The sequence below is a fragment of the Lithobates pipiens genome, unplaced genomic scaffold (genome assembly GCF_037356315.1).
Source record: "Lithobates pipiens isolate NorthernLeopardFrog02 unplaced genomic scaffold, aLitPip1_a1.2 Scaffold_8, whole genome shotgun sequence".
Classification (NCBI taxonomy): Eukaryota; Metazoa; Chordata; class Amphibia; order Anura; family Ranidae; genus Lithobates; species Lithobates pipiens.
This window is the reverse complement of record NW_027507903.1, coordinates 157,387,493-157,413,949: the sequence shown is the minus strand read 5'-3', so window position 1 is coordinate 157,413,949 and position 26,457 is coordinate 157,387,493. Positions and strand designations below refer to the sequence as shown.

The window sequence follows — 26,457 nt, the reverse complement described above, 5'->3', positions numbered from 1 at the left end:
TCCAAAAGTAAAAAAAAAAAGCTTTGGTTTTGCACACACTTTAAGGGTCCATTTACACTTCTGTGTTGCAGTAATGCATGTAGCATGTGTTTCTGCGATGCAATGCCAATCAATTTTAATGGTACTCCAATGAGCTAAGGCAATGCATCTGCATTGAAGCATGCAGCAACTCAGGGAAGTGCATTAGAAAAAAAGGACCACACATATTTAAAGTGCACTAGGGTGCGATGGCAGCCCATTAATTTTGAATATCTTTCCATAACACAATTCATGTTAGCATGCAACATTATAAACAAGTATACATTGGATCATCATAATTCTAGATATTTCTATATGATTGTACAATGATTGTTATGGCTAGAGCAATTTGCAGCTTGGGGAGAAACTTTGGTCCAATTGCTCTTGAAGAATGGGTGGATCTATGAAGATCATTTTTCCCGATTGAAAGTGTTCCCCTGAAATAACAAATATGCTGGCAGATATATGGATGAGCTTGTTTATGCAGTGTTGTGGTAAAGTAAAGATTGTTTGGTGGTTGGGATCAGAAGTTTGTGGCAGGAATGTTTGGATACCAGACTTTTGTGAACACAGGATTAGTTGCCTTTCACACCAATTCTGATTTTTTTGTGACAACATTAGATTTATTATTGGTGTGATGACCCAACTTTCTAACACAGTGATCATCAACCCTGTCCTCAGGGCCCACTAACAGGCCAGATTTTATGTATTACCTTGGGGAGATGCAGACTAGAATACTGCAATCACTGAGCAGCAAATGATATCACCTGTGATGGATTTCAGTTATCTTGCAAACCTGCTCTGTTAGTGGGCCCTGAGGACAGGGTTGATGACCACTGTTCTAACAGACTATGGTGGTTTGATAATGAACCAATATATTATACTTCATTACCCCAATACCAGGTTGCTAGTGACTTTTGCAGATATCAGAACTATTTGAATAGCACACATTTGGAGTTTACTGCCCCCGGAAGAAACAGGGTTGCCCCAAAAGCACACAGAGAGCCACCCAGGCACATAGTACAGAATTATTGTAACTTCAGCATTCATAAAAAATGGATCGACATAGCAGGCGGATGAGCATGGCATTGAGCAGAACTTCACTAACCCATATTCCAAAGTGTGGCAGTGGATCTCAATTTCACTGTAAAAGGAGCTGTATGACCCAAGTCTTATATTCCAGACATGGCCATAATCCTGTGACCTTGGTGCTAGATTATGAACGCCACTCAAGCTGGGGAAGCCAAACTCCCGCAGTCACCAAGGAGAAAGGTGCAGACTGACCAAGTTGCTCATCCGAAGTGATGCATGTATAACATCAAAGAAATGCTGCACTCCCATCCAGCTAACCTGAGTGTGAACCTGAAAACGGCCTCTGCCCATAAGTCTCTACCAAAGTCATGCCCCCGACATGTTTTGCTTCACCCACTGGGTGGAGCAAAACATGTCAGGGGGCGTGGCTTTGGTGGAGACTCATGGACTGGACCTTTTTCTAATTCAAATCAAGGTTGGCTGGACGGAGTCTTTGATTTTATATATGGCTATACTATAATGCTGTTATGTAGTTAGTGTAAGCTCCTAAACTACATAGAGGTAGGATTTATAAATAACATTAAGATTTGCATTTACCATGGGTGTCGCAGTGCTTGTTCACAAGTGTATCTTTTGTTGGGATCCTTTTCCATCAAATGGCTGATAAAATCTTTAGCTGTTAAAAGACAGAATACATTTAAATATGGTGGAGCTGCTGTACTAATTTTTGTGATTTAAGTCAGCTGTTCCATTTATTTGTATTCACAGTCGGGAATTTACAATGTGATTTTCCCCCTGTGGGCTTGTTTGCAGAATATCAGCCGCTTATTTACAAAAATGATATGTTAAGGTAAACTAAAGATCATGATTAATATCACGTCAAGCAATTCTTGGGCTGCTGTTCAAGTAATCAAAAGCCTTGTTATTTCAAAAGTAACAAGTATGTTGAGTTATTAATTCAGTACATGATTGTTTCTGACTGATTCATTAGTCGTTGAGTGTATTCAATCTTACTACAATACTCCATCTGTTGTCACACCGCAGGACCAACCTACAGTGAGAATAAAACCAAAAACAAAGGCACCCTACTATGCAACTGTAGATATTAATTTCAGATAATTGCACATACCAAACAAATACAACTACAAAATTGTAAAGTGCCCATTCCAGAAGGTATAGCCAGGTCCTGCACTCCCTTAGTCTTCTCTGTAGAAAACCCAGCCTTGGACCTGCCCGAGCCTGGCATTGAAAAACCCCTTGTGATCTATGGATTGACAGTTTGGATATTATTGGTTCTGCACAATAAAGGTGTTGCATCAGAGAGCGGCCATCCAGCACTTTCTTGGGGCTCTCCAGCTGTTGAGGAACTACATTTCCCGTGAGGCACTGCAAGGCTGGCAGTTACAATGACTCCCAGAGGCATGATGGGACTTGTAGCTCTGCAACAGCTGGAGGGCCACAGGTTGCCTACCCCTGCATTAGGGTGTGCACCCCAAAGTTAAAACACACATGCCTTTCTCTGCAGCTGCATGGGGCAGAGAAAGAATGGGAAGTGCTTTGTGCTGAGTTAGAAGCTGATTGATTGCTATGCACAGCTGCACCAGATTCCGTGTGCTCCAGTTTTAGTAAATCGCCCCATATGTGTCTATGTAGGCATTTAAAGGCAGAAAGAAAAAAAATCACTGCCAATACGTTCAGAAGCAGAGCACTTCAGCAGAAGTTAACACTAGGTACAGTAAGCGCTTGAGTGTTAATTACTTTCAATGGCCATAATAAATGATTATTTTGGCCAATGAAATGAATGAACGCCAAAGTGCTTGATGCGCCTCAATGTGTCTACACGTGTATAGCTTTCTTTTTGACAAAAGGTTGCTGCTGGGAGGAAATTAAGGTAGGCTCTATCAGATTTGCTGCAGGTTCTATTGCACACTAAGAAACTACACAGTAAGTCATTTCAATACAGGAAAAAAGCCTGTACAATAAGGCAAGGCTGAAGGTGGGGCTGTAGTTCAGCTTTAAAGTGGTTTGGTACCTAAAAATGAAAGTTCATGTTATTAAAATCAACAGATAGCATACTTACCTAAACGAACCCTGAAAAAAAAAAATATTATTTACTTACCTTTTATTTCTGATGTTTCAGCTGACTTCCGGGTTGTCCTCCCGTGGGAGTAGGCGTGGCTATCGTCCTCGCAATGGTCCCTGGGAAATTTTCCAAGAATCCATGGGGGACAATGAAAGTTTTTCTTTCCTTGTCACTGCTCTCACTGAGCATGTGCAAGATGGAGCGGAGCATGCTGGGAGCCAGACGTCATCATATACCAGGAAGTAAATGCCTGTGGGCTTCAGACGCCCACAGTTAAAATGGAAAACACCAGAGCAGGTTTTTATAAGTCATCCTGAGGAAAATATTTGTCCCGCCGGGGGTCAAATAAACGCCGGACGTGGATGCCAATCGAAGGTAGCACTCGCCCACCAGTGAGACAGGTAAGAAAAAAATAAAAAAAGAGTGGAATCCCACTTTAATTGAGCATGGGGTTCCATGGGCAATTTTATTCCCTTTTTACTAAAATATTTAACCACTTAAAGCGCAGTTCCAGGTGTTTCTGTGTTTATTCAAAAAGTGTAGCTGCTGACTTTTAATAAACACACACGTATGGTACCTGTCCCATGGTCCAGCAATGCGGCTGCCTGAAACCTCAGTTCTCTCCCCTGCCTCTCCGTGGCACCGGCATCACTACTGTGGGCACCCGGCTGTGATAGCTTACAGCTTCACAGTCGGGTATGCACTGTGCATACGTGAGTCGTGCTGATTGACCTGAATGGCTGGGCAATCTTCTGGGATCTGTGACTTGTCCTAGAAGATTATAGGGAACGGAGGGGAAGTGGGAGCTGGGTACCTGTCAAAATGAGGCACCCGCTCCCCTCCCCCCAAAAAAATGTGGCATGTCAGGGGGTCAGGAGGCCTTAAAGTGGTTGTAAACCCTCCCCCACAACTTTGTCCCATGTAAATCAGCATAAAAAACCCTAATGAACACTGCTTGTAGATATCTCCTTACTTGTTTAGTATTGTTGTAATTCTTTTTGTTCTTTAGAATGACATTACTGAGCCTGCCCAGATCTCCTCTGATTTACGGAATACTATCTATGTGCTTATCTATCTGTTATCAGGACTTCCTACAGCACACTACTGATATCCCAGGAGGCTGCATTATCACTCAGAGCTTCCTCCTACACACCATGTGACCATGTGACCTCACATGCAATGTAAAGCAGGGCATGGGACAGCAGTACTGCAGTCTTATCAGCTGAAGCTGATAGGACTCACACAGGCAAACACTAGATAATCTGCACAAGTAAATACTATGAAATAAAACAAGTCAGCTATGAACAGGGAAGCAGGGTTGGCATAGAAACGTTGGATTAAAAAGGAGGCTTGGTTAACAGTACAGGAAGTGCTCAATGTTAGGGAGCGGAAATATACTCCACTGTGGACTCAGAAAACAATACTTAAGATGGTGCTGCCTTACCCCTGGAAACAAGCATTTAGTGCTCTGGATTCAGACAAGTACACACTATAGAGGGCTAAGCTTTGTTCATATTTCATGTCTGAGGTTTACAACCACTTTGAATTAGTATTTAGATATGTTAAAGTTTCACAATTTGAAATTCACAGAAATAAACAAAAAATAAACAAAAAATAAACATGGCATAGTAGTGCACATACCTGAATCTGAAATGTCATCCCAATACGGTGAATCAAATTCATAATCTGCCTTTAGTATCTGTTCAAAGAGTTTGGAGTCATTTTCATCATAGAAAGGTGGATATCCGCAGAGGCTAAAAAGGTTATAGATAACATTAATACAGTACAGGTACAAAGAAATTAAAGCATATTCAAAGCCTAAACTTTGTTCTAGGTTTGAGCTTGCAAATGGTAAAAACCCATCTTAATTTTTTATTGCTGTTTCATTGCTAGGGAAATTCACCCTCTCTATGTTTCCTTGTGACCACAGTGGGAAATCTAAATGTTACAGTTCCAGTGAGATGCATCTAACAGCAGATTTCCATTCACTTTAAAGAGATTTTCTCCAACTCCTATGTCTCCAGGACAGCAAAAAAATGTAAATCCCCCCAATGGAACACAGACAGTGAAAAAAATGTAAAAATCTGGACAGATGTAAAAACGTACTTTTCTATCAAAGACTAAAAATGAAATGTTTTGAATTTAGATAAACTATAATAATATTTTTATTTCTAGAAAGGGGTAAGTAACTTTTTTTTAAGCCAAAAAGTGTTTATAAGAAATTGAGAGTGCCAAACAAGACTGACAAGACCTAATAGCCCATCCCCATGGTGTGCCCATACATTGTAACCCACCTTTCCCATGTCTCCCCACAACATTTCCGGCACCATACTTCCCAACTTTAGAACTTGAGAAAAAGGGATGGCTCGACCACAAATGGGCATGGTTAAATGATACTGGATTTGGAATCTGAGCTTATACACAACAGATATGTGTGGCACTCCTTGTAAAAAAATGCTCCTTAGTTACAGAGGCAGAAATAACAATCTTATAGACACACAAAAACCTCAGAACAAAAGATAATTTTTTAAAACTGGAATCCTTTCATTGCCCCCACTGGAGGCCTCTTGGATAGCTTTGGTACCCTGAGTACTGACAGCCATGTTTTTTGCAGATACAGAATACTCTGAGCCCCTTTCATGACCACAAGGAGTTATTCTGTCTGGGGGGGGGGGGGGTTTGGTGATCTTGGTATGGGACATTGTGTGTCTGTGGTGCTAAACACTTTCTGACTGTGAAGTTAGTGTTAATGATGGGCTATCGGATAGCCTTAGGGCTGCTGTCAGGCCATTAGGCTCTCCAGCAGAAAATCCCATCAGGTTGTTCTCATACAGGAGCAGTAAGGATGCCCTGGAGAAAGCCGGGTCCCTAATACAGACAGCACTATAGAAAATATGGGAGAGGGGTAAAAGAGAACAGAAAGCTAGCAACAGTGGGACAAGAAGCCTGGATGAGAGAAGAGTGGGTGTTTTTTTTGAACATTTAACATTTTCACTGTAACATTAGAGCTTTAATTTGGTAGCAAATTTGGTTACATATATTTTAATTTCCTTGGTTTTTATTGAAAATAAAAAGAAAAAAAATGTGAAAAATTGCATTTTTCTTTTTTTTTTCAATGCAATGTTTATTTAATTTGCCCACACCCCTATATTTACTCAAAAAAAAAAAAAAAATCAACATAACATCTTGATTAAAATATCATGTTAGTGTAATTTTTATACAACACATAAAGCCTAAAGGTAAAGCTCAAAGTATATAAAGTATACTATAAATAATGTATACATTTAAGGGAGAACCCTTTATATGCAACACTGAGATACACACAGTAAAAAAAAAAAATGGTTTGTGTAAATTGTTAGCGTAACATTAAAATAAGATTATGTTCAGTTGACAAGGGCACAAAGTAGCTTGATAGTGAATTTTTACAGGTTTGCAATCACAAAAATGACAGTGCATTCACTTACATGAGCACTTGATGTTTGTGCAGTAAGTGCAAATGCCATCCAAATCATTTAAAGTCATTGTTGGGATCTTTTTTTTTTTCTTATTTATTTATTTTTCTGTTTTTCTACACTTTCTTTGTGATGGGTTCCAGATCTGGTGGTGGAGATCTCATCCAGATCCCCTCATGCAGCTATGCAGCAGCTGATCGCTTCTAACAATGATCTATTGCTGGCTGCAATCAGTGATCTATTGCTGTGTGAATAGTGCTGAGTTGTTACTTGTGATGTCAATAGACCCCTAATTTTAGCAGAATGTGGAAGCATTCTATTTACATTTGCTTCTATAGCATGCTCTTATGTAGCGATCGATAGAACTGATTGCTTCAGTTTCTGGGCTTAGTGCTGGATGACAGTTGACAGTTCCAGCACTAGTGCAAGGGCAAGATGGAGGCATTCGTTGCCAACCTCGGCGTGACTGCTAGGGTTTGCCAACCCCTCCTCACCTATTTAAAGCTGGGCACAGGTGGATCAAAATCAGTAGGTTCAGCAGGAACCACACAAAATTTGATCTGTGTGTGGCCCTCCGTGTTACCGATCGCTAGATCGACCCCTGTTATACAGACATGCTGGAAAGCTTTTAGAGATCAGTGGCTGCAGCCACTGATCAGTGTATTCCAGCAGCAGCGGAAGCCACTGTCAGAAAACAACCTCCCGTTGGGGGGGATAATTTCTCCATCCACCTAGCTCGTGTGAATGGAGGAATCTGTCCCCTGGATGAACAAACAAAGCATCTACACCCAGCTAATGCCCAGCAAGTGCAGGAGCCCTGTACTCTAATCAATGCTACTAATTTATCTAAAAAACAATAAACTGCTACAAAGTAAAATGCTGAATGATAGTGTTTCAGAAAGGTTGGACCAATAGGGAGAATTTTACAGCATCTGTGAAAAAAAAATCTGACTTTTCTCAGAAAACATAATAAATTATAATTCTCCTAACACTTTTTCTAACAATGCATTTTTTGACAGCAACTACAATAACCCAAACAAAGCAGTCTGGAGGTAATTATTACTCATTACTAACTGGCGCTGATGCAAGTCTGATAAGTGTATTCTTGGATTACAGTGTGTTTTAAATCTCCGGTAATGGCTGATGCTCAGCTGTTTCTAAATATAACCTGTTTTCTCCATGTAAAGCCCAGATGTCCATTCAAAATTGTATTTATCTGTATTTACAATATTATAATGGTCTCTGTAGAAACCATGTAACTTAGCAGTTACATGGTTTCTACATGTATAGCAGTATAGTTAAGCCTCGTACACACGATCAGATTTTCCGACGTGTGATGACAGGTTGTTTATGCTCCATCGGACAATTGTTGTCAAATTTTCCGTGGACAAAAGTTGGATAGTAGGTTTTAAAATTTTCTGTGGACAAATGTCTGTTTTCGGATTTTCCAAGCGTGTGTACACAAGTCCGTCGGACAAAAGTAAAAAAGTACAAACACGCAGGCTCCGAAGCAAGGACGAGCCTGAAGAGCAGTCAGTCTTGTAAACTAGTGTTTGTAATGGAGAATTAACATTTGTGACGTGGCAAATTATGAAATGTCAAAATGCAGCGCACAATTCTCTTCTTCTTTAATGGGATAATAATGAAGCTGCTTTGCTGGTGATACTGATGGAGTTATTGCAAACACATGTTCAAAGGCTTTTTTTTTTCTAGTGATATCAAGAATAATATTATTATGCTTTTTTTTTTTGTTGGGCAAGTTACCACAACACCATTATCTCATAGTTTTTAAGATCAAAGATACAACTATGTTGGTGTCCCTTGTCAATTTTACATTGTATTTTTTTAAAATATAACTGCCTTATTCCCAAACTGTCATTTGAAGTAAAACACATAGCCAAGTATTATTCTCCACCTTTTTTTTTTATTGTGCATTAAAAAAAAGAAAACAAATAAAATTAGACATGCTATCTACCAATAGAACTTAACCAAAAAGTGCATTCTATGCATCCAAAAATATAGAAAATATACCAAATCAAATCATTATTCAACCAAAAAAATAATGTCAAAGCAATAACTCCAAGGCCAATGATAAATAACAAGTTATCTCCTCCGATTCCGCAACATGTCTAGTTGGCAAATGACCATTAAGAAACGAACTGAAAAGCACAAACTGAAAAGCGCTAAATGAAAAGCACGAAACACGAACACAAAATTAGCAGAAGGAGCCCAAACGGTGGCGCTAAAGATCTGAAAAACCAAGTAGTACGTCACTACGTTCGTGATTGTTGGCCAACAATTGTGTGGCTGTATGTATGAAAGACAAGTTTGGGCCAACGCCCTTTGGACAAAAGTCCACCGTTTTGTTGGCCAACAATCTGATCATGTGTACAAGGCTTAAAGGGATTGTAAGGAGAATTTTTTTTTTTTAAATAACAAACATGTTATACTTACCTCCACTGTGCAGCTCGTTTTGCACAGAGTGGCCCCGAACCTGCTCTTCTGGGGTCCCTCGGTGGCTGTCTCAGCTTCCTCCCTCAGATGCTTCTCACGTTCATGCGAGCTCCCTCGCATGGTGAGAAGCATCTGCGGGCTCGCTCCCGTGATACAGCCGGCGGCTATAGCCGCTCTGTATTTACCTTTACAACCCCTTTAAGGCTTTAATATTTAAATCAGTGTCATGTGTGGAAAAGCAAAAGTAAATGTCTTGAAGGGCAAACTGTTTTTACAACTATTTTCTTTTTAGTATACAACTAATTTTCGTGATAATGGTCCTGCAAATCAATTGTCCTGTCATGGTTAAGGTTTTAGAATTCATGGAAATGTGTAAGGCCAGAGTTGCACACACTCACGGACAGGTAGATCTAACTGTGGGGTAAAGCCAAAAATTTAGAATGTACTGTTTAAAACCAGATTAGTGATTCTATATTCTTTTTCACACTCAGTAATTATCACTCAGATATTGACCAATATCGTATTGATAATAAGGATTGCACATGAGTTAAAATATAAATGCAGAATTATTAGTCATGTAGCCAATCTGAACAGAGATGCATTGTTGCCCATAGACAAGCAGCTGCATAAAGATCCATAATGCAGCAATGTGTTCAGAAATGTAAAAAAAAAGAAAAAAGAAAATTGAGTGCCGTAAGTTATGCGTAAAATCCATGAGTGATCGATCTACTAATGCTATCTAGAGAAAAAGGACCACTCACATTAAAGAAGAACTTCACCAGCATTTAAAAAAAATTACAAACCAGCTGCTACAAATACTGTAGCTGTTGACTTTAAAAGAACATGTACTTAACAGCCCATGGGGTCCAGAGCTGTATACTCACAGCCATTTTGCCCACCACTGCTGGATCCCACTGTCTTTGATTTGGGAGTTTGATGTGACTTCCTGATGAATCACACCTGCACCCCGCTGCAGATGCACAAGGTCAGAATGTGCAGGGAAACTGGTCCTGCAGCCTCTTGGGGTGTGTGACATGTCCTAGAAGCTGCAGGAGGGGAAGGGGGTGAGACAAGATGATATTATCCTCGCTAGTGAGGATGAAGGAAGGAGGTACCGACAAAAAAACTATTTGCCCCCCCCCCCCCCATAAAAAAACTGCAACTCAGTTACAGTCTACGTGGAGGGAGAGAATGAATTGACCATGATGTGAGCTGAGGGTACTCGAGAAGGAGAAGCAGCCTTTGTACCTTCTGAGAACATAGGAGACAATGGGCAAGTTCAAAAACACCTTGCTGTCCCCTTTCCACATAGGGGTTAATTGTGTTCCCAGAATTTGAGTTTGGAAAAAAGCCAGTGCAATGCCTGTGTGAAAGAATGAAAGACAAAACCCCTGGACGCATTGGCTCGATCACCTGTATGCATTTAATGGCTTCATCTGTAAATTTGATTGAGGTGCGCTTTTAACATTAAGCCCCAGTAAATTTGTTAAACAGCATTTTAATGTAATTAAAGTGGGAGTAAGCTCCCATGCATGATTTTTACCTATAGGTAAGCCTATTTTAAAGCGGTTGTATAGTAAATTTTGGGACTTTTACCTACAGGAAAGCCTATAATAAGGCTTACCTGTAGGTAAAAAAAAATATCTCCTAAACCTGTATGGTTTAGGAGATATTCCCCTCGCAATGTGCCGCTGACTGCAGCAGCGCATGCGCACAGGGGATTCTCGGCCGAAAGTCCGGCAGACGCTAGACCCTGCCGGGAAGAGATCTCCCGCGCACATGCACGGGAGGACGATATCGCGGCTTAGGCAACTCACAGCGCCGGAGCCGCAATACCCGGAAGAAACGCAGAGGGAACATGTCAGCTCCCTCGGCGTGGATCGGGCCAGATGTCGGGGCCTCGTTCTAAGGTAAGTATTTCATAATGAGCTAGTGCAGTGCGGTGCATACTAGCTCATTATGCCTTTTCCTTTGCAGGTGAGTAAAAAAAAAAACTTGAGCGGGTTTACAACCGCTTTAAGGCTTACCTATAGGTACTGCATAGCAGAAATTTTTGTCACTTATTAAACTTATATTTTTAAAACAAAGATTGTATACACATAGGAACAAACAAAGGTCAGTAAAAGAACATATAAACTTAAAAGGATATAAAAACCTGACCCAGGCCCTTTATAACTTCTCTTTAAAACAGACCACCAAATTCAGATATTTTACATAAAAAGACATTCAGGGGAATCAATTAGACGAAGACGCTTTCACTGTGCCTCCACGCAACAAATGTTGGTGTGTGAGATAAATTCATGTAAACAGCTAAATGAGTCTAGGGCACGTGTTGCATGCAGAGGTGGATTGAGATCAGGGTGTCCTATATGGACATCTCATCCTCAGTGCAACTTGGACCCCTCCCCACCACTGCAGTTGTCACACAGACAGCACAGCAGCCAGGGATTATAAAAGCTTGATGGGGATTGACAGACATTGGCAGCAAGCAGTAGGTGGATCCATAGCCATTAGACAGCCACTGCCTGCTGTCAATACAAGAGAGCCGACCTGATGGGGAATTAGTGTCACAGCCTCCCCATCTGGCTCTGCCCACTCACTGGTTGCAAGGAGGCTGCACTGAGGATGAGGAAGGGGTAGCAACAGCAAATATTCTACTCTGCTACATAGCGTACAGAGACAGGAACTCTGCCTGTCTCTGTATGCCAACTTAGAGATGGTCTTAAAAGACAAGTACAGCCAAAGCTTGTTTGGCTGTACTTCTCTTGTGGATCACAGGCATAGGCGTGTGCACAGGGTGTGCCAGGTGTGCCTGGGCACACCCTAATCACCCTGTGCTGCGCAGATTGCCTCTGCTGCTCAGCTGCAGAGAAATGGACTGAGGAATCTCTATCCTCAGTCCCTTTCTTTTTCTCCAAAGTGAGACATCAAGGGTCTGTTTAGACTCCTGATATTTCGCCACACCAAGGGGGCTCAGAAAAAAATTATAATAATAATAATAATAATAATAAAATTATTGTAAAAAAGTAATAAAAAAATAAACTACTGACACCAATCTCTTCCCTACTGACACCATACACTGCTCTACTGACACCAACGTCTTTCCTACTAACACTGTCCATTGCCCTACTGCCCTATATATATTTACACACACGTATGTGTGTTTGAGCTTTGGGGTGAACACCCTATTGCAATAGGCTGGGCACACCTATGATCACAGGAGTATAGTTCGTTCTGCACTCCTGTGAACTGTTTTCAGCAGACAGCAGACTAGGCAAGTATAAAGCTGCAAAAACGCCAAACCTTATACTTCTCTTTTAATTACCTCTAGTTTTGTTATCTAGGAAGTGGATGTAATTATTTTTTTAATCTAGTGAAGTAATAACACCACTTTTACAAAGTGGCATTATTAAGAACTACCTGAATCTGCAGCATGTGCTGCTGTAGCTACAGAAACAGGCAGCAGGGATTTTTGAAAATGGTGCAAGGCATTTTAAAGGGCCATTCCACCAGAATAGTGTTGCTAAGACATTATTGAATTCACCTGATTAAGTGTTGGAAAGCATGTCCTCACTGGTCATGTATGAGGTAAATATTGTGTTAAATGGAATTAAACTTATACATAATACAAACAATGTTATAACTGTTGTAGAACAACCTCACATTTTGTTGGGTAGGAGCGACTACAAATGAAAATCCAGAGAATCTGGTGTTTTAAAAGTATAGATCTTCCTGACTAATGGGGGTCGCGTTACATCTAACTATGCAATTTTTGTACAATCAACATGAGATTTACCAAAACGATGTAATATGAGGCACAAGAAAGAGGGAGGGGGGGGGGGGGGAATTGTACCTATGATTCGTGCCAATCCTATATGAACTATGATGTACTATAAATATCTTTATTGATGTCTATTCTTTGTTTTTTATATTTTTTATGAATAAAAATTCATATTTTTTATATGGGTATTCTTTGATCCACTCTATTTGGCACCGCTTAAAGTCCCCGGGGTTGGTTACCCTCCAGCCCTTTTTCCTCACCCCCTCCCTCTCTCTTGTGTTTTATATAATATTGGGATGTGGTACCTTTAAAATTTTGATCGCTTCGTCTCAGTTTTTTGCTATATGTAATATGAGGAATTACCTATTTTATACAATCAATTCACATGCAATCTGGAGGTCCCTTATACTACATAGTTGGTAGATATAAAGGAGTTTGTGCATTTAGACTGTTAGCCCTTGTACACACGGTCGGAGATTCAGACAACCAAATCTGTCGGAGTAATTCCGACGGATTAATTTAGGAAGAGGTCCGGAATTGATGTTGCATACACACGGTCGGACAAAGTTGTCGGAAAATCCGATTGTACATAACGTGATGACATTATTTCGTTACGACGGGACTACGTTCAGGCTAGTAGCCAATAGCTTTGGTCTAGGAATTTGATCTGAGCATGCATGGCACTTTGTCCGTCGGAGTAGGCTACACATGATCGGAGTATGTCCGATCGGAGCATTTTGTCTGAAAATTTTACCGGCAAGTTGGAAAAGTTGGTCCGTCGGATATTCCGACGGAAACAGTCCAATGGAGACCACACACAGTCGGAATATCTGACAAAATGGTCTGATAAGACACATTCCGTCGAAATCTCCGACCGTGTGTACAAGGGCTTATGTGTATGATAAGCTTTTGCCAATATCAAAGAAAGTGTTAACAATGATCAGACTCCTTCACGTAGGGCAAGTGAGGGATCTATCTATACAAAAGCTGGGCCAATTTACTTACAAACTATAATTTTTTTCTTACTGTTGTCTGATCACCCTTTGGGACACGTCACTGTATCTAACTGTAACTATCCTGGTGACCACTGCCCATGGAACAGAAAATGAGAGAAAAGCCAAAATACAAAAGTTGTCACCAGAACTGAAGGTGTGGGGAAATCTTCCAAGGACACAGCTGTTCCACTAACAACTAAGAGGGATTTCTCTTCATTTAGAAGAGATTTCTACTAGACATGTGCGGTTTCGTATGAATCTCAAATTCGTACCAATTTCCCTAAATTCGTATGTTTGGGAGGATCCGAAATACAAATTGCCAATGCGTCCGAATTTTGTACGAAATACGAACTTTTGTTTACGAATCCCCAGGAGGAAGTCAGCACAGCACATGGATGGTGGGAGCCCCTCATCTAACGAAAATTCGTATTTCGGATAGGAAATTCTTCAACGTAATTTCATATTTTGGATAAAAACCAAACTTCCATCAGCATCGACTGTCATATTGAGGTATATTTTTGCCTTTAAATTCATCGTAATGAACGTTCGTACAAGTTAACGAACCTAATGTCAATTCGTATTTCGTACGAATTGAAATTGAATTTCGGACACGAAATATGAAGTACGAATTAATTTTAATACAAACCGTAACGGAACAGAACAAAACAAATTTATTGACGGCGCCCATGTCTAATTTCTACCCACTTCCTGTTAGGATAGAAAATAAAGGGAAATACCCACCAAGGGAATACAGAAAAAAAAAACATGTGCATAGACATGCTTTGTAATGTAAAGCTACTTTTCGTACCAGCATGATACAAAACACTTGCGGTTCTGACAGTTGTCAGGAAATATGAATAGTGATATGTTAGTTAGCACAACTAATAAATCTGTGTTTTCCCCTAGCATATGGAAATGCGAATCTATGTGAAAGTTACTATACTTACAGTATATATGCAATGACCCCGATAGACCAGCAGTCTACTGCTTTGCTGTAGGGCTTCTGGGCAAGTACTTCTGGAGCTGTAAATGCATATAATATATCATCATAATATAATCAGAAAGACATACAGCAATCATTAGGAATTCATCAAAATCTAGTTAATAATAGTTTTTTCATTTAGGTGAAAACACTGGAAAAGACCCAGTACCCAAACAAATACTATGATAATCTGCCAAGCTGGTGTATTACTCTTTTGCTGTGCCTACTCTGTGCTACCAACTGTAGGCTGGCATGTGGCAACAGAATGACCATTGAAGACTGGCAAGAAAATAAAATAATGACTGCCTTTGCCTTATATGAATTGCCATGTACTGGAAATAGTCTGGTGCTAGTCTAGAAAACACATTATGAAAAGGAAAACCATATGCAATAAAGAAAAATAGGTCTAAGAAAATTGAAAAATTGTCAGCCGGTACTCAATACTGGCAGCTCCGCCACCTCTGGCACTGGTTCTGTATGTGAAGCTATACAGCCTCCGGTTGGTTGCTTGATAACTCCAGTGAGGACACAAGAAAGGCAGTGCTTGTTCTGCCGACTCATTGAGACCTGACAGTATATGAGCACCCCTGTCTCTTTCCCAGTCATCAGGCCACCCAGCACCACAGGCCAAGGCCTCTTCTTGATGATCCAGACCTTCCTGAGCTGGGAGCCCACCATACTGCCTGTATTGGTACAGTTTTCTGCCTGCAGCCTCTGCCTACTGGGTTCCGCTCTGTACTGGGAGGGATTTAGGGAGAGAGCTATATCATGGGTTGGAGGATTTGGTGAAATACACTATATTGTCAAAGGTAGTATTGTGACTTCTTCCTATACACGCACATAAACTTTAATGGCATCCCAGTTTTAGACCTTAGGGCTCAATATTGAGTTGGCCCACTAATTGCAGCTTAAATAGCTTCAACTCTTCTGGGAAGGCTGTTCATAAGATTTAGGAGTTTGTCTGTAGGAATGTTTGACTATTCTTCCAGAAGCGCATTGTGAGGTCAGGCACTGCTGTGGATGAGAAGGCCTGGCTCCCAGTCTCTGCTCTGATTCATCCCTAAGGTGTTCGATCAGGTTGAGGTCAGGACTTTGTGCAGGCCAGTCAACACTGTGACAACACTGACGAAATGACACTTTTCTACAATGTAAAGTAGTGAGTGTACAGCTTGTATAACAATGCAAATTTTCTGTCCCCTCAAAATAACTCAATACACAACCATTATTGTATAACCCACTGTCAACAAAAGTGAAAATTTCCAAATTGGGCCCCATTAGCCATTTTCCCTCCCCAGTGTCATGTGACTCATTAGTGTTACAAGGTCTCAGGTAATAATAGGGGAGCAGGTGTGTTAAATTTGTTGCGTTTTCGCTCTCACTCTCCCATACTGGTCACTGGAAGTTCAACATGGCACCTCACGGCAAAGAACTCTCTAAGGATCTGAAAAAAAGAATTCTTGCTCTGCATAAAGATGGCCTAGGCTATAGGAAGATTGCCAAGACCCTGAAACTGAGCTGCAGCATGGTGGCCAAGACCATACAGCGGTTTAACAGGACAGGTTTCACTCAGAACAGGCCTCGCCATGGTCGACCAAAGAAGTTGAGTGTACAAGCTCATCGTCATATCCAGAGGTTGTCTTTGGGAAATAGACGTATGAGTGCTGCCAGAATTGCTGTAAAAGTTGAAGGGGTGGGGCAATTAACCATGCATGCCAACGTACTGTGACATACTGAAGCAGGGCATGATTCCCTCTCTTTGGAGATTGGGTTGCAGGGCAGTAATCCAACATGATAACGACCCCAAACACACCTCCAAAACGACCACTGCTCTGCTAAAGAAGCTGAGGATTAAGGTGATGGACTGGCCAAGCATGTCTCCAGACCTAAACCCTATTGAGCATCTGTGGGATATTCTCACATGGAAGGTGGAGGAGCACAAGGTCTCTAACATCCACCAGCTCTGTGATGTTGTCATGGAGGAATGGAAGAGGACACCAGTGTCAACCTGTGAAGTTCTGGTGCTGGAAAATAATGGTAGCCACACAAAATATTGACACTTTTGGTCCAATTTGGACATTTTCACTTAGGGGTTTACTCAGTTTTGTTGCCAGAGGTTTAGACATTAATGGCTGTGTGTTGAGTTATTTTGAGAGGACAGCAATGTTACACTGTTATACAAGCTGTACACTCACTACTTTACATTGTAGCAAAGTGTTATTTATTATTATTTATTATTCAGGATTTATATAGCGCCAGCAATTTACGCAGCGCTTTACAATATAAAAGGGAGACAATACAGTTACAATACAATTAAATACAAGAGGATTAAGAGGACCCTGCTCTGAAGAGCTTACAATCTAAAAGGGTGGGGCAGGTGGTACAGAAGGTTATAATTGTTGGGAATGAGTTTATGGAAGTGGTAGGAGATTAGTTTGAGACGTGATAGGCTTCCCTGAATAGATGAGTTTTCAGGGATCGTCTGAAGGTAGCAAGAGTAGGGGATAGCCGGACCGGTGGAGGTAGCGAGTTCCAGAGGATTGGAGAGGCTCTGGAGAAATCCTGGAGACGAGTGTGGGAGGAGGAGACAAGAGAGCTTGAGAGTAGGAGGTCTTGAGAAGAACGGAGGGGACGGTTTGGGTGATATTTGGAGACAAGATTGGTGATGTAGCTCGGGGCAGAGTTGTGAATGGCTTTGTATGTGGTGGTTAGTATTTTGAATTTAATTCGCTGGGTGATTGGGAGCCAGTGTAGGGATTGGAGGAGAGGGTTGGCAGACACTGAGCGGTTGGTAAGGTGGATAAGTCTGGCAGCAGCATTCATAATAGACTGAAGAGGAGATAGCCTATGGAGAGGCAGGCCAATGAGAAGGGAGTTGCAATAGTCAAGGCGAGAGATAACAAGGGAGTGAATGAGGATCTTAGTAGTTTTAATTGTTAAAAAGGGGCGAATTTTAGAGATGTTACGGAGGTGAAATCTACAAACTTTTGACAACGATTGGACTTGGGGCTGAAATGACAAGTCAGAGTCTAGGGTTACACCTAGTACCCTGGCGTGAGGGGAGGGCCTGATGGTTGCATTGTTGATTTTGATGGAAAAGTCATGGAGGGGGGCATGTGCAGGGGGGATTACTAATAGCTCAGTTTTAGAGAGGTTTAGTTTAAGGAAATGGTGTGACATCCACGCTGATATGTCAGTTAGCAGGTTAGTAATGCGAGAGGAGACTGAAGGAGTGAGGTGAGGAGTAGACAGATAGATTTGGGTGTCATCGGCATATAAGTGGTATTGGAAGCCGTGGGCGGTTATCAGGTGACCAAGGGAGGAGGTATAAATAGAGAAGAGAAGGGGTCCAAGAACAGAGCCTTGGGGGACCCCCACAGAAAGGGGCAATGGAGAGGAGGATACAGAGTTGTAGGTGACACTGAAGGAGCGCTGTGATAGATAGGCAGAGAACCAGGAAAGCGCAGAATCTCGGAGGCCAAGGGAATGTAGTTTATTGAGGAGGAGTGGGTGGTCAACAGTATCAAAGGCAGCAGAGAGGTCAAGTAGTAGGAGTATGGAGTACTGGCTGTTGGTTTTAGCAGTTAGTAGATCGTTAGTGAGTTTTAGTAAGGCAGTTTCTGTGGAGTGCTGAGAGCGAAAGCCAGACTGTAATGGGTCAACAAGGTTATTTTCACTGAGGTAGGAGCTAAGGCGGTAGTTTTCTTTAGTGTTGTCACATGAAAAGATATAATAAAATACTAAAATGTGAGGGGTGTACTCACTTTTGTGACATACTGTATATGTTCTATAAATGTACAGAAAAATGACTTTGCTGTTTTCACCGATGTATTTTCCCTTCAACATTACAACGGTCTGTATCTTCTGTAGTCTGTTTAGCTGCCATGCCCCCTGCACATCCCTGGCCTGTAGGAGCATGAAGCACATAAGGCAAAGCCTTCTAGAACTCAGCGTGCACAGATGGGAATGTAGGAGAGCTACCAAGTAAAACTTTTGTTGCGTTGAATACAATGATAATAAAGAATCTATTCTAATCCCCCATCTGCGTGTGATGGAAATAAGTGCCTGCCCCTCTATCTGGACAAGAAAATGGATAACTGCTGATGTTTTCAAACTCTAAAATATGGAAAAGGTGTAAAAAGGAGCATTTTTGCAAATAAGTAAATTTGAATATCTCTGCCAGAGAGAGCCTGTTTGCATCCTGGAGGTATGAGGAAAGGGATGGAGTTCTGAGATGAAGTAACAGAGGCTTCTTACCATGAGCCAGGGACTGTGGAGAACCTGGGAAAGCATCATGAGGGACTCCTCCAAGGAAACCCTGCACGGTTCTGTGAGTTTTTTTGTTACTATAGGAGACAGCTGTTGCTATGTAGATACAGAACATGGGGTGCAGGCCTAAGGCCCTTGTTCTGTATTGCTGTCTACCTGTTTTTATTCCATTTGGAGTCTGCAGGTCTGTTGCCTACTGTCCTAGGGTGCCCTATCCCTCTCTCCCTCATTTTGTTGTTGTGAGCAATAAACTCACTTTTGTTCAGCCTAAAAGTGATTGGTGCCCATTTTTCTGCAACTGTCCACACCCACCATGCCTAGGAGCCAGCACACTGAGGCAACATGTCAGCCTAGAGCATGCCAGAGATCACTGCTCCCGATGACAGGGAGCAGTAGTTCTCTGTCATGTTGCTAGAAAGAAAAGGGAAATGCCTTGTTTACATAGACTAATGCCACATACACACGATCGGAATTCTCGTCGTAAAAAGCTCTGATGGTTTTCCAGACGGAATTCAGACGTAATTTGGCTCAAGCTTTCTTGCCTACACGCGGTCACACCAAATTCCGATCGTTTATAACGCGGTGACATACAACACGTACGACGCGACTAGAAAAGGGAAGTTCAATAGCCAGTAGCCAATAGCTTCTGTCTCATAGTTGAATCTGAGCATGTGTGATTTTTGGCATGTCGTAATTGCATGCACACGATCGGAATTACCGATAGAAAGTTTTTCTGTTGGGAAAATTGAGAACATGCTATCAATTTTTGGCTGGCGGGAATTCAGACAGCTAAATTCCGATGGAGCATACATACGGTCGCATTTTCCGATGAAAAGCTCTCATCGATTTTTTTCTAGCCGGAATTTCTGATCGTTTGTATGCGGCATTAGAGATTCCTAGGAATTTGGAGGAGATGACTAAGCTATTCTGTACAGAAAAGGCAGTGAGCTGCACATTACTTCAGCTGCTTGTATGTATACTACTACTAACCATTTCAACCTATAGCTTTCTTTGTAACATCTTTAAACATTAACATTTTTAATCATATGATCAACATGAAAAATGTCCAAATTCTGCAAAAAATTATATTTCGATTGCTTTTTTTTTTCTACATTGTTGTTCTTGAACAGTGAATTGAATAGGAAAAATGCATATAAATGAAAAGCCTGTTGATTTTTTTTTTACACCATACATGCTCTTATAAATCTAGTAGAATAGCACTAGTGTCGCAAAAGACAAAATAGTCATGAATATTTGCTGAAGCAGTGCGTTTATTTAAATATACCTAAAGTAAAATTGATACTTCTGTAATATTTTTGTGGAATGTCACCAAAAATGCACAGGATGCCATTTAAATGAAGACACTGTAGCAGAAGTGTCTGACTGTCCTTGTCACAGACATGTACCCTATGTTCAGACGTAGTCAGAAGTGGCTTTATGAGATGCATGAAAATATCTTTGCAGTGACATGAATAAATGTGACCCACTTCCAGGGATCACATCAGATAAGATGAAGACGCTGCAGGATGAATGTGTCTAGGAGCAGCTACGCTGACACAGAGATGACGGCTTTCTTCTGATTCCTGGAATCAAGTCCCTCTGCTCACAGGACACTGGAAGGCTCAACCAAGAATCAGTCAGTATTCCTAGCATCAGCCTTGTCAGTGCTGCCGCTTGGGTTTGTTAATTTAGCAATTTAGCTCTTTGACTAAATATTAATTTGTAGTTATTATATGAAAAATTATTAGGGAACACCTTAGCCCTTGTACACACGGTCGGAGATTCCGACGGAATGTGTCCGATCGGACCGTTTTGTCGGATATTCCGACTGTGTGTGGTCTACATCGGACTGTTTCCGTCGGAGTATCCGACGGACCAAGTTTTCCAACTTGTTGGTAAAATTTTCAGACAAAATGCTCCGATCAGACATACTCCTATCATGTGTAGAGAATTCCGATCGGACAAAGTGCCACGCATGCTCAGATCAAATTCCTACACCAAAGCTATTGGCTACTAGCCTGAACGTAGTCCCGTCGTAACGAAATAACGTCATCACGTCGGATTTTCCGACAACTTTGTCTGACCATGTGTATACAACAGTTTCGGACAAAATCCGTCGGACAAAATCCGACGGATTTGGTTGTCGGAATCTCCGACCGTGTGTACAAGGGCTTAAGAACAAGTAAAATAAAGTTTAGCACATCAGCATAGTGCCGTCCCAAAAACAACAGATCCCGTGTTATCTTCCATTGCACTGGCTGCAGAGTGAAAACTGATCACTTGGCTTTTTCTTGCTGTACTTTACTTTTCACCATTTCTCATTGAGATGCATAATTAAAAATGGCTTCTAAGGATGCCCATTAAGACCCCCACTTCACTAAAAGCCTGACTTTTTCTATATATAAAAAAAGCCTGGAAGACAAATAAATATTATGAGATATCATGTAGACAGTTTGGAGTTTAGGCCTCAGTTCACACTATGAACCGCATGTGAATCCTACAGGAACCAGTACATATTATGGTTCAATTCAAATGTAATTCAGTAAGGGGGGTTTTCAGCCCATTACTTTGAACCAAAGTCGTACACCAATTTTGGAACTGCACTGCGATCCAGTGCAGGCAAACACACTGCATTTGCAACCTGCATTTGGGTCATCTTTTAGATTGCACTGATACCCGCTGCAGATCGCAAGGCCAGTGCAATTTGAATGCAGTGCAGGAAACGCACACAGGTCATGGGGTTTCCAACACTGCATAAGTGTGAACCTAGGCAAAGTGATAAACTATGAAAATTAGTGCTGCACAATATTATATTATGTGAATATACATACAAACAGATGTGAAATAAATCGGTCATGAAATATCCATATGCTCCCGAACTTAAATCACAGTAAAGCAAAATCAATCAAAAACAAGATGTCTGTGTGTTGTCCTTTAAATCATCATAACATCTCCCAACATTGCAAAAGCATAAAAGAAAAATAATTGCCCATGTGTACTCAATGTTGCCCGTGTGTACATAAACTGAAAAATGCTGGAATAAATAAAGTGTCTGTATATGTTCCTTAAAATATCTACAAATTGCAAAAAAACAGTCCAAAATTATCTGTGTGTATTTAATATTGTATGTGTGTACCACTAATGCCGCGTACACACGACCAGACTTAGGTCCAACAGACTTTCGACGGAGTTCTGACGGAGTTCTGACAGAGTTCTGACGGACTTTCCGAATGAACGGACTTGGCCACACACAATCACACCAAAGTCCAACGGATTCGAACGTGATGATGTATGACTGGACTAGAATAAGGAAGTTCATAGCCAGTAGCCAATAGCTGCCCTAGCGTCGGTTTTAGTCCGTCAGACTAGCACACACACGAGCGGATTTCTCAGTAGTAACTGGGTCAGGCGGAGTTCTGGTGGAAAAATTTCAAACATGTTCCATTTCTAAAGTCTGTCAGACTTTTGAAAATCAAAAGTCCGCTGCAGCCCACACACGTTCGAATAGTCTGCCGGAATTGTTCCATCGGACCTTTGATGTTGAAAAGTCCGCTCGTGTGTACGCGGCATTAGATGTATCTCATAGTATCCTAAATCCTTCTCATTCATACAGTGGGGAAAATAATTATTTGTTCACTTACAGATTTTGTAAGTTTGCCCAATTACAAAGAAATCAAGGGTCTATCATTTTAATAAAACAGTATCTCAAAAAAAAGTAAGTACACCCTCACATTTTTGTAAAGATGTTATTATATCTTTTCATGTGACAACACTGAAGAAATTAACTTTGCTGCACTGTAAAATAGTGAGTGTACAGCTTGTATAACAGTGTACATTTTCTTTACCCTCAAAATAACTCAACACACAGTCAATAATGTCTAAAACGCTGGCAACAAAAGTGAGTACACCCCAAGGTGAAAATGTCCAAATTGGGCCCAAAGTGTCAATATTTTGTGTGGCCACCATTATTTTCCAGCACTGCCTTAACCCTTTTGGGCATGGAGTTTACCAGAGCTTCACGGGTTGCCACTGGAGTCCTCTTCTACTCTTCCATGACAACATCACGGAGCTGGCGGATGTTAGAGATTTTGCGATCCTCCACCTTCCATTTAAGGATGCCCCACAGATGCTCAATAGGGTTTAGGTCTAGAGACATGTTTGGCCAGTCCATCACCTTTACCCTCAGCTTCTCAAGCAAGGCAGTGGTCGTCTTGGAGGTGTGTTTGGGGTAGTTATCATGTTGCAATACTGCCCTGTAGCACAGTCTCTGAACGGAAGGGATCATACTCTGCTTCAGTATGCCACAATATCTGTTGGCATTCATGGTTCCCTCAATGAACTGTAGCTCCTCAGTGTCGGCAGAACCTATGCAGACCATGACACTCCCGCCACCATGCTTGACAGTAGGTAAGACACACTTGTCTTTGTACTCCTTACCTGGTTGCCATCACACACGCTTGACACCATCTCAACCAAATATGTTTATCTTGGTCTCATCAGACCACAGGACATGGTTCCATTAATCCAGGTCCTTGGTCTGCTTGTGTTTAGCAAACTGTTTATGGGCTTCTTCTGCATTATCTTTAGAAGAGGCTTCCTTCTGGGATGACAGCCATGCAGACCAATTTGATGCAGTGTGCAGCATATGGTCTGAGCACTGACAGGCGGACCCCCCACCCCTTCAAACCCTGCAGCAATGCTGGCAGTACTCATACGTCTATCTCCCAAAAACAACCTCTGGATATGATGCTGAGTACATGCACTCAACTTCTTTGGTCGACCATGGTGAGGCCTGTTCTGAGTGGAACATGTCCTGTTAAACCACTGTATGGTCTTGGCCACCGTGCTACAGCTCAGTTTCAGGGTCCTGGCAATCTTCTTATAGCCTAGGTCATCTTTATGTAGAGCAACAATTCTTTTTTTCAGATCCTCAGAGAGTTCTTTGCCATGAGGTGCTATATTGACTTTTAGTGATCAGTATGAGTGAGAACGATAACACCAAATTTAACATGCCTGCTCCCCATTCAAACCTGAGACCTTGTAACACTAATGAGTCACATGACACCGGGGAGGGGAAATGGCTAATTGGGCCCAATTTGGACATTTTCACTTAAAGGTGTACTCACTTTTGTTGCCAGCAGTTTAGATATTAATGGCTGTGCATTGAGTTATTTTGAGGGGAAAGCAAATTTACACTGTTATACAAGCTGTACACTCACTACTTTACATTGTAGCAAAGTATCATTTCTTCAGGGTTGTCACATAAAAAGATACAACAAAATATTTACAAAAATGTGAGAGGTGTATTCACTTTGGCGAGATACTATAGGTGTATTTTAAATAATAGAGACAGAATATTAACCAAAAAAAAAGTGTTATAAATTGGGTTGCATTTCAGTATTTGATCCCCAAGCAAAACATCACTTAGTATTTGGTGGAGGAACCCTTGTTGGCAAGTACAGAGGCAAGACGTTGCTTGTAGTTGGTGACCAGGTTTGCACACATCTCAGGTGGGATTTTGGTCTACTCTTCTTTACAGCTCTTCTAAATCCTTAACTGTAGGGATAGTGTTCTTAGAGTAATAGTCAGCATTTTTCTTCCTCCAAACAGGGCGTGTCCCCCTCCTTAAGAAGGCACATGTACAGTCATGCTAATAAATGAATATCTAAATGATTCAGAGAAGGATTCGGAGAAAGTGCTGTGGTCAGACGAGACCAAAATTGAGCTCTTTGGCATTAACTCGACTCACCCTGTTTGGAGGAAGAAAAATGCTGACTATGACCCTAAGAACACCATCCCTACAGTCAACCACGGAGGTGGAAACATGTTTTTGGGCTGTTTCTCTGCTAAAGGTACAGGCCAACTTTGTCACATTGAGGGGCCAATGGACAGGGCCATGTATTGTAAAACTATTAAATGAGAACCTTCTTCCCTCAGTCAATGGACGGGTCCAAGTATTGTAAAAATATTAAATGAGAACCTTCTTCCCTCACTCAGTCTGAAGATGGATTGTGGATGGGTCATCCAGCATGACAATGACCCAAAATATACTGTCAAGGCAACAAAGGAGTGGTTTAAGAAGAAGCATATTAAGGTCATAGAGTGGCCTAGTCAGTCTCCAGGCCTTAATCCTATAGAAAATTTATGGAGGGAGCTGAAACTTTTAGTTGCCAAGAGACAGCCAAGAAACCTTAAGGATTTAGAGAAGACCTGTAAAGAAGAGTTGACCAAAATCCCTCCTGAGATGTGTGCAAACCTGGTCACCAACTACAAGAAACGTCTTACATCTGTGCTTGCCAACAAGGGTTTCTCCACCAAGTACCAGGTCATGTTTTGCTTGGGAATCAAATACTTATTTTACTCACAGAACTGCACCTCAATTTATAACATGTGTATCATATGTTTTTTTTTTCTGGATTTTTGGTTGATATAGTGTCTCTATCATTTAACATACACCTATGATAATAAAAAAAATATGGACCCTTAATCTCTTTGTAAGTGGGCAAACCTACAAAATCTGCAGGGGATAACATAATTATGTTCCCCACTGTAAGTCTTTATACTTCCATGTGTGACTTTAATGTGTAAATCATCTGAAAGTGTAAATTCCATTGCCATAATATATACTGTAGGCTCTCACCTTATGACCAGACCTAACAAATAGGTCATATGCACCTTCCCCTTTAAAAGGGATTCTCATAAGCCACAGGGATGATCTCTACTCTACAATATTAGAAGCCCCACATTCCACTTTCATCCTCCATTGTAATAACATCCAGGATGATATAAAGTTTAAAAAGAAGCCGGCCATATAGTGCTCTCTGATAAAATTATATACATTTTTATTAAGACTGAATATACGTAACACAGTGGCACATAATTGTGGAGTGGAAGGAAAATGATAAATGGTTTTCCAATTTTTTTACAAATAAATATCTGAAAAATGTGGCGTGTATTTGTATTCAGCCCCCTTTACTCTGATACCACCAATTAAAACTAATTTTAACTAACTTTTAACTAAACTAACTAATCTAGTATAAACAATTGTTTGTTAGAGAACCTTAGTAAACAAACAGCACCATGAAGGCCTAGGAACACACCAGACATGTTAGGGATTAAGTTGCAGAGAAGTTTAAAGCAGGGTTGGTTATAAAAAAATATCTGAAGCTTTGAAGCTTTGAACATCTCACGGAGCACGGTTCAATCCATCATCCAAAAATGGAAAGAATATGGCACAACTGTAGACCTACCAAGACATGGCCGTCCACCTAAACTGACAGGCCAGGCAATGAGAGCATTAATCAGGGAAGCAGCCAAGAGGCCCATGGTAACTCTAGAAAAGTGCAGAGATCCACAGCTCAGGTGGGAGAATCTGTTGACAGGACAACTATTAG

The 26,457-nt window shown here is 41.2% G+C and overlaps 1 protein-coding gene across 1 annotated transcript in view; it reads right to left on the bottom strand.

Moving 5' to 3' along the window:
• Positions 1–26,457, bottom strand: part of CAMK1D (calcium/calmodulin dependent protein kinase ID) — a 384,454-nt gene that overhangs the window by 30,517 nt on the left and 327,480 nt on the right. The window contains exons 6-8 of the mRNA XM_077469551.1: positions 14,763–14,838; positions 4,775–4,887; positions 1,648–1,726 (exon numbers count right to left, since the gene is read on the bottom strand). Of these exons, the coding sequence (XP_077325677.1) occupies positions 1,648–1,726; positions 4,775–4,887; positions 14,763–14,838 (268 nt within the window). The remainder of the gene's footprint in view (positions 1–1,647; positions 1,727–4,774; positions 4,888–14,762; positions 14,839–26,457) is intronic.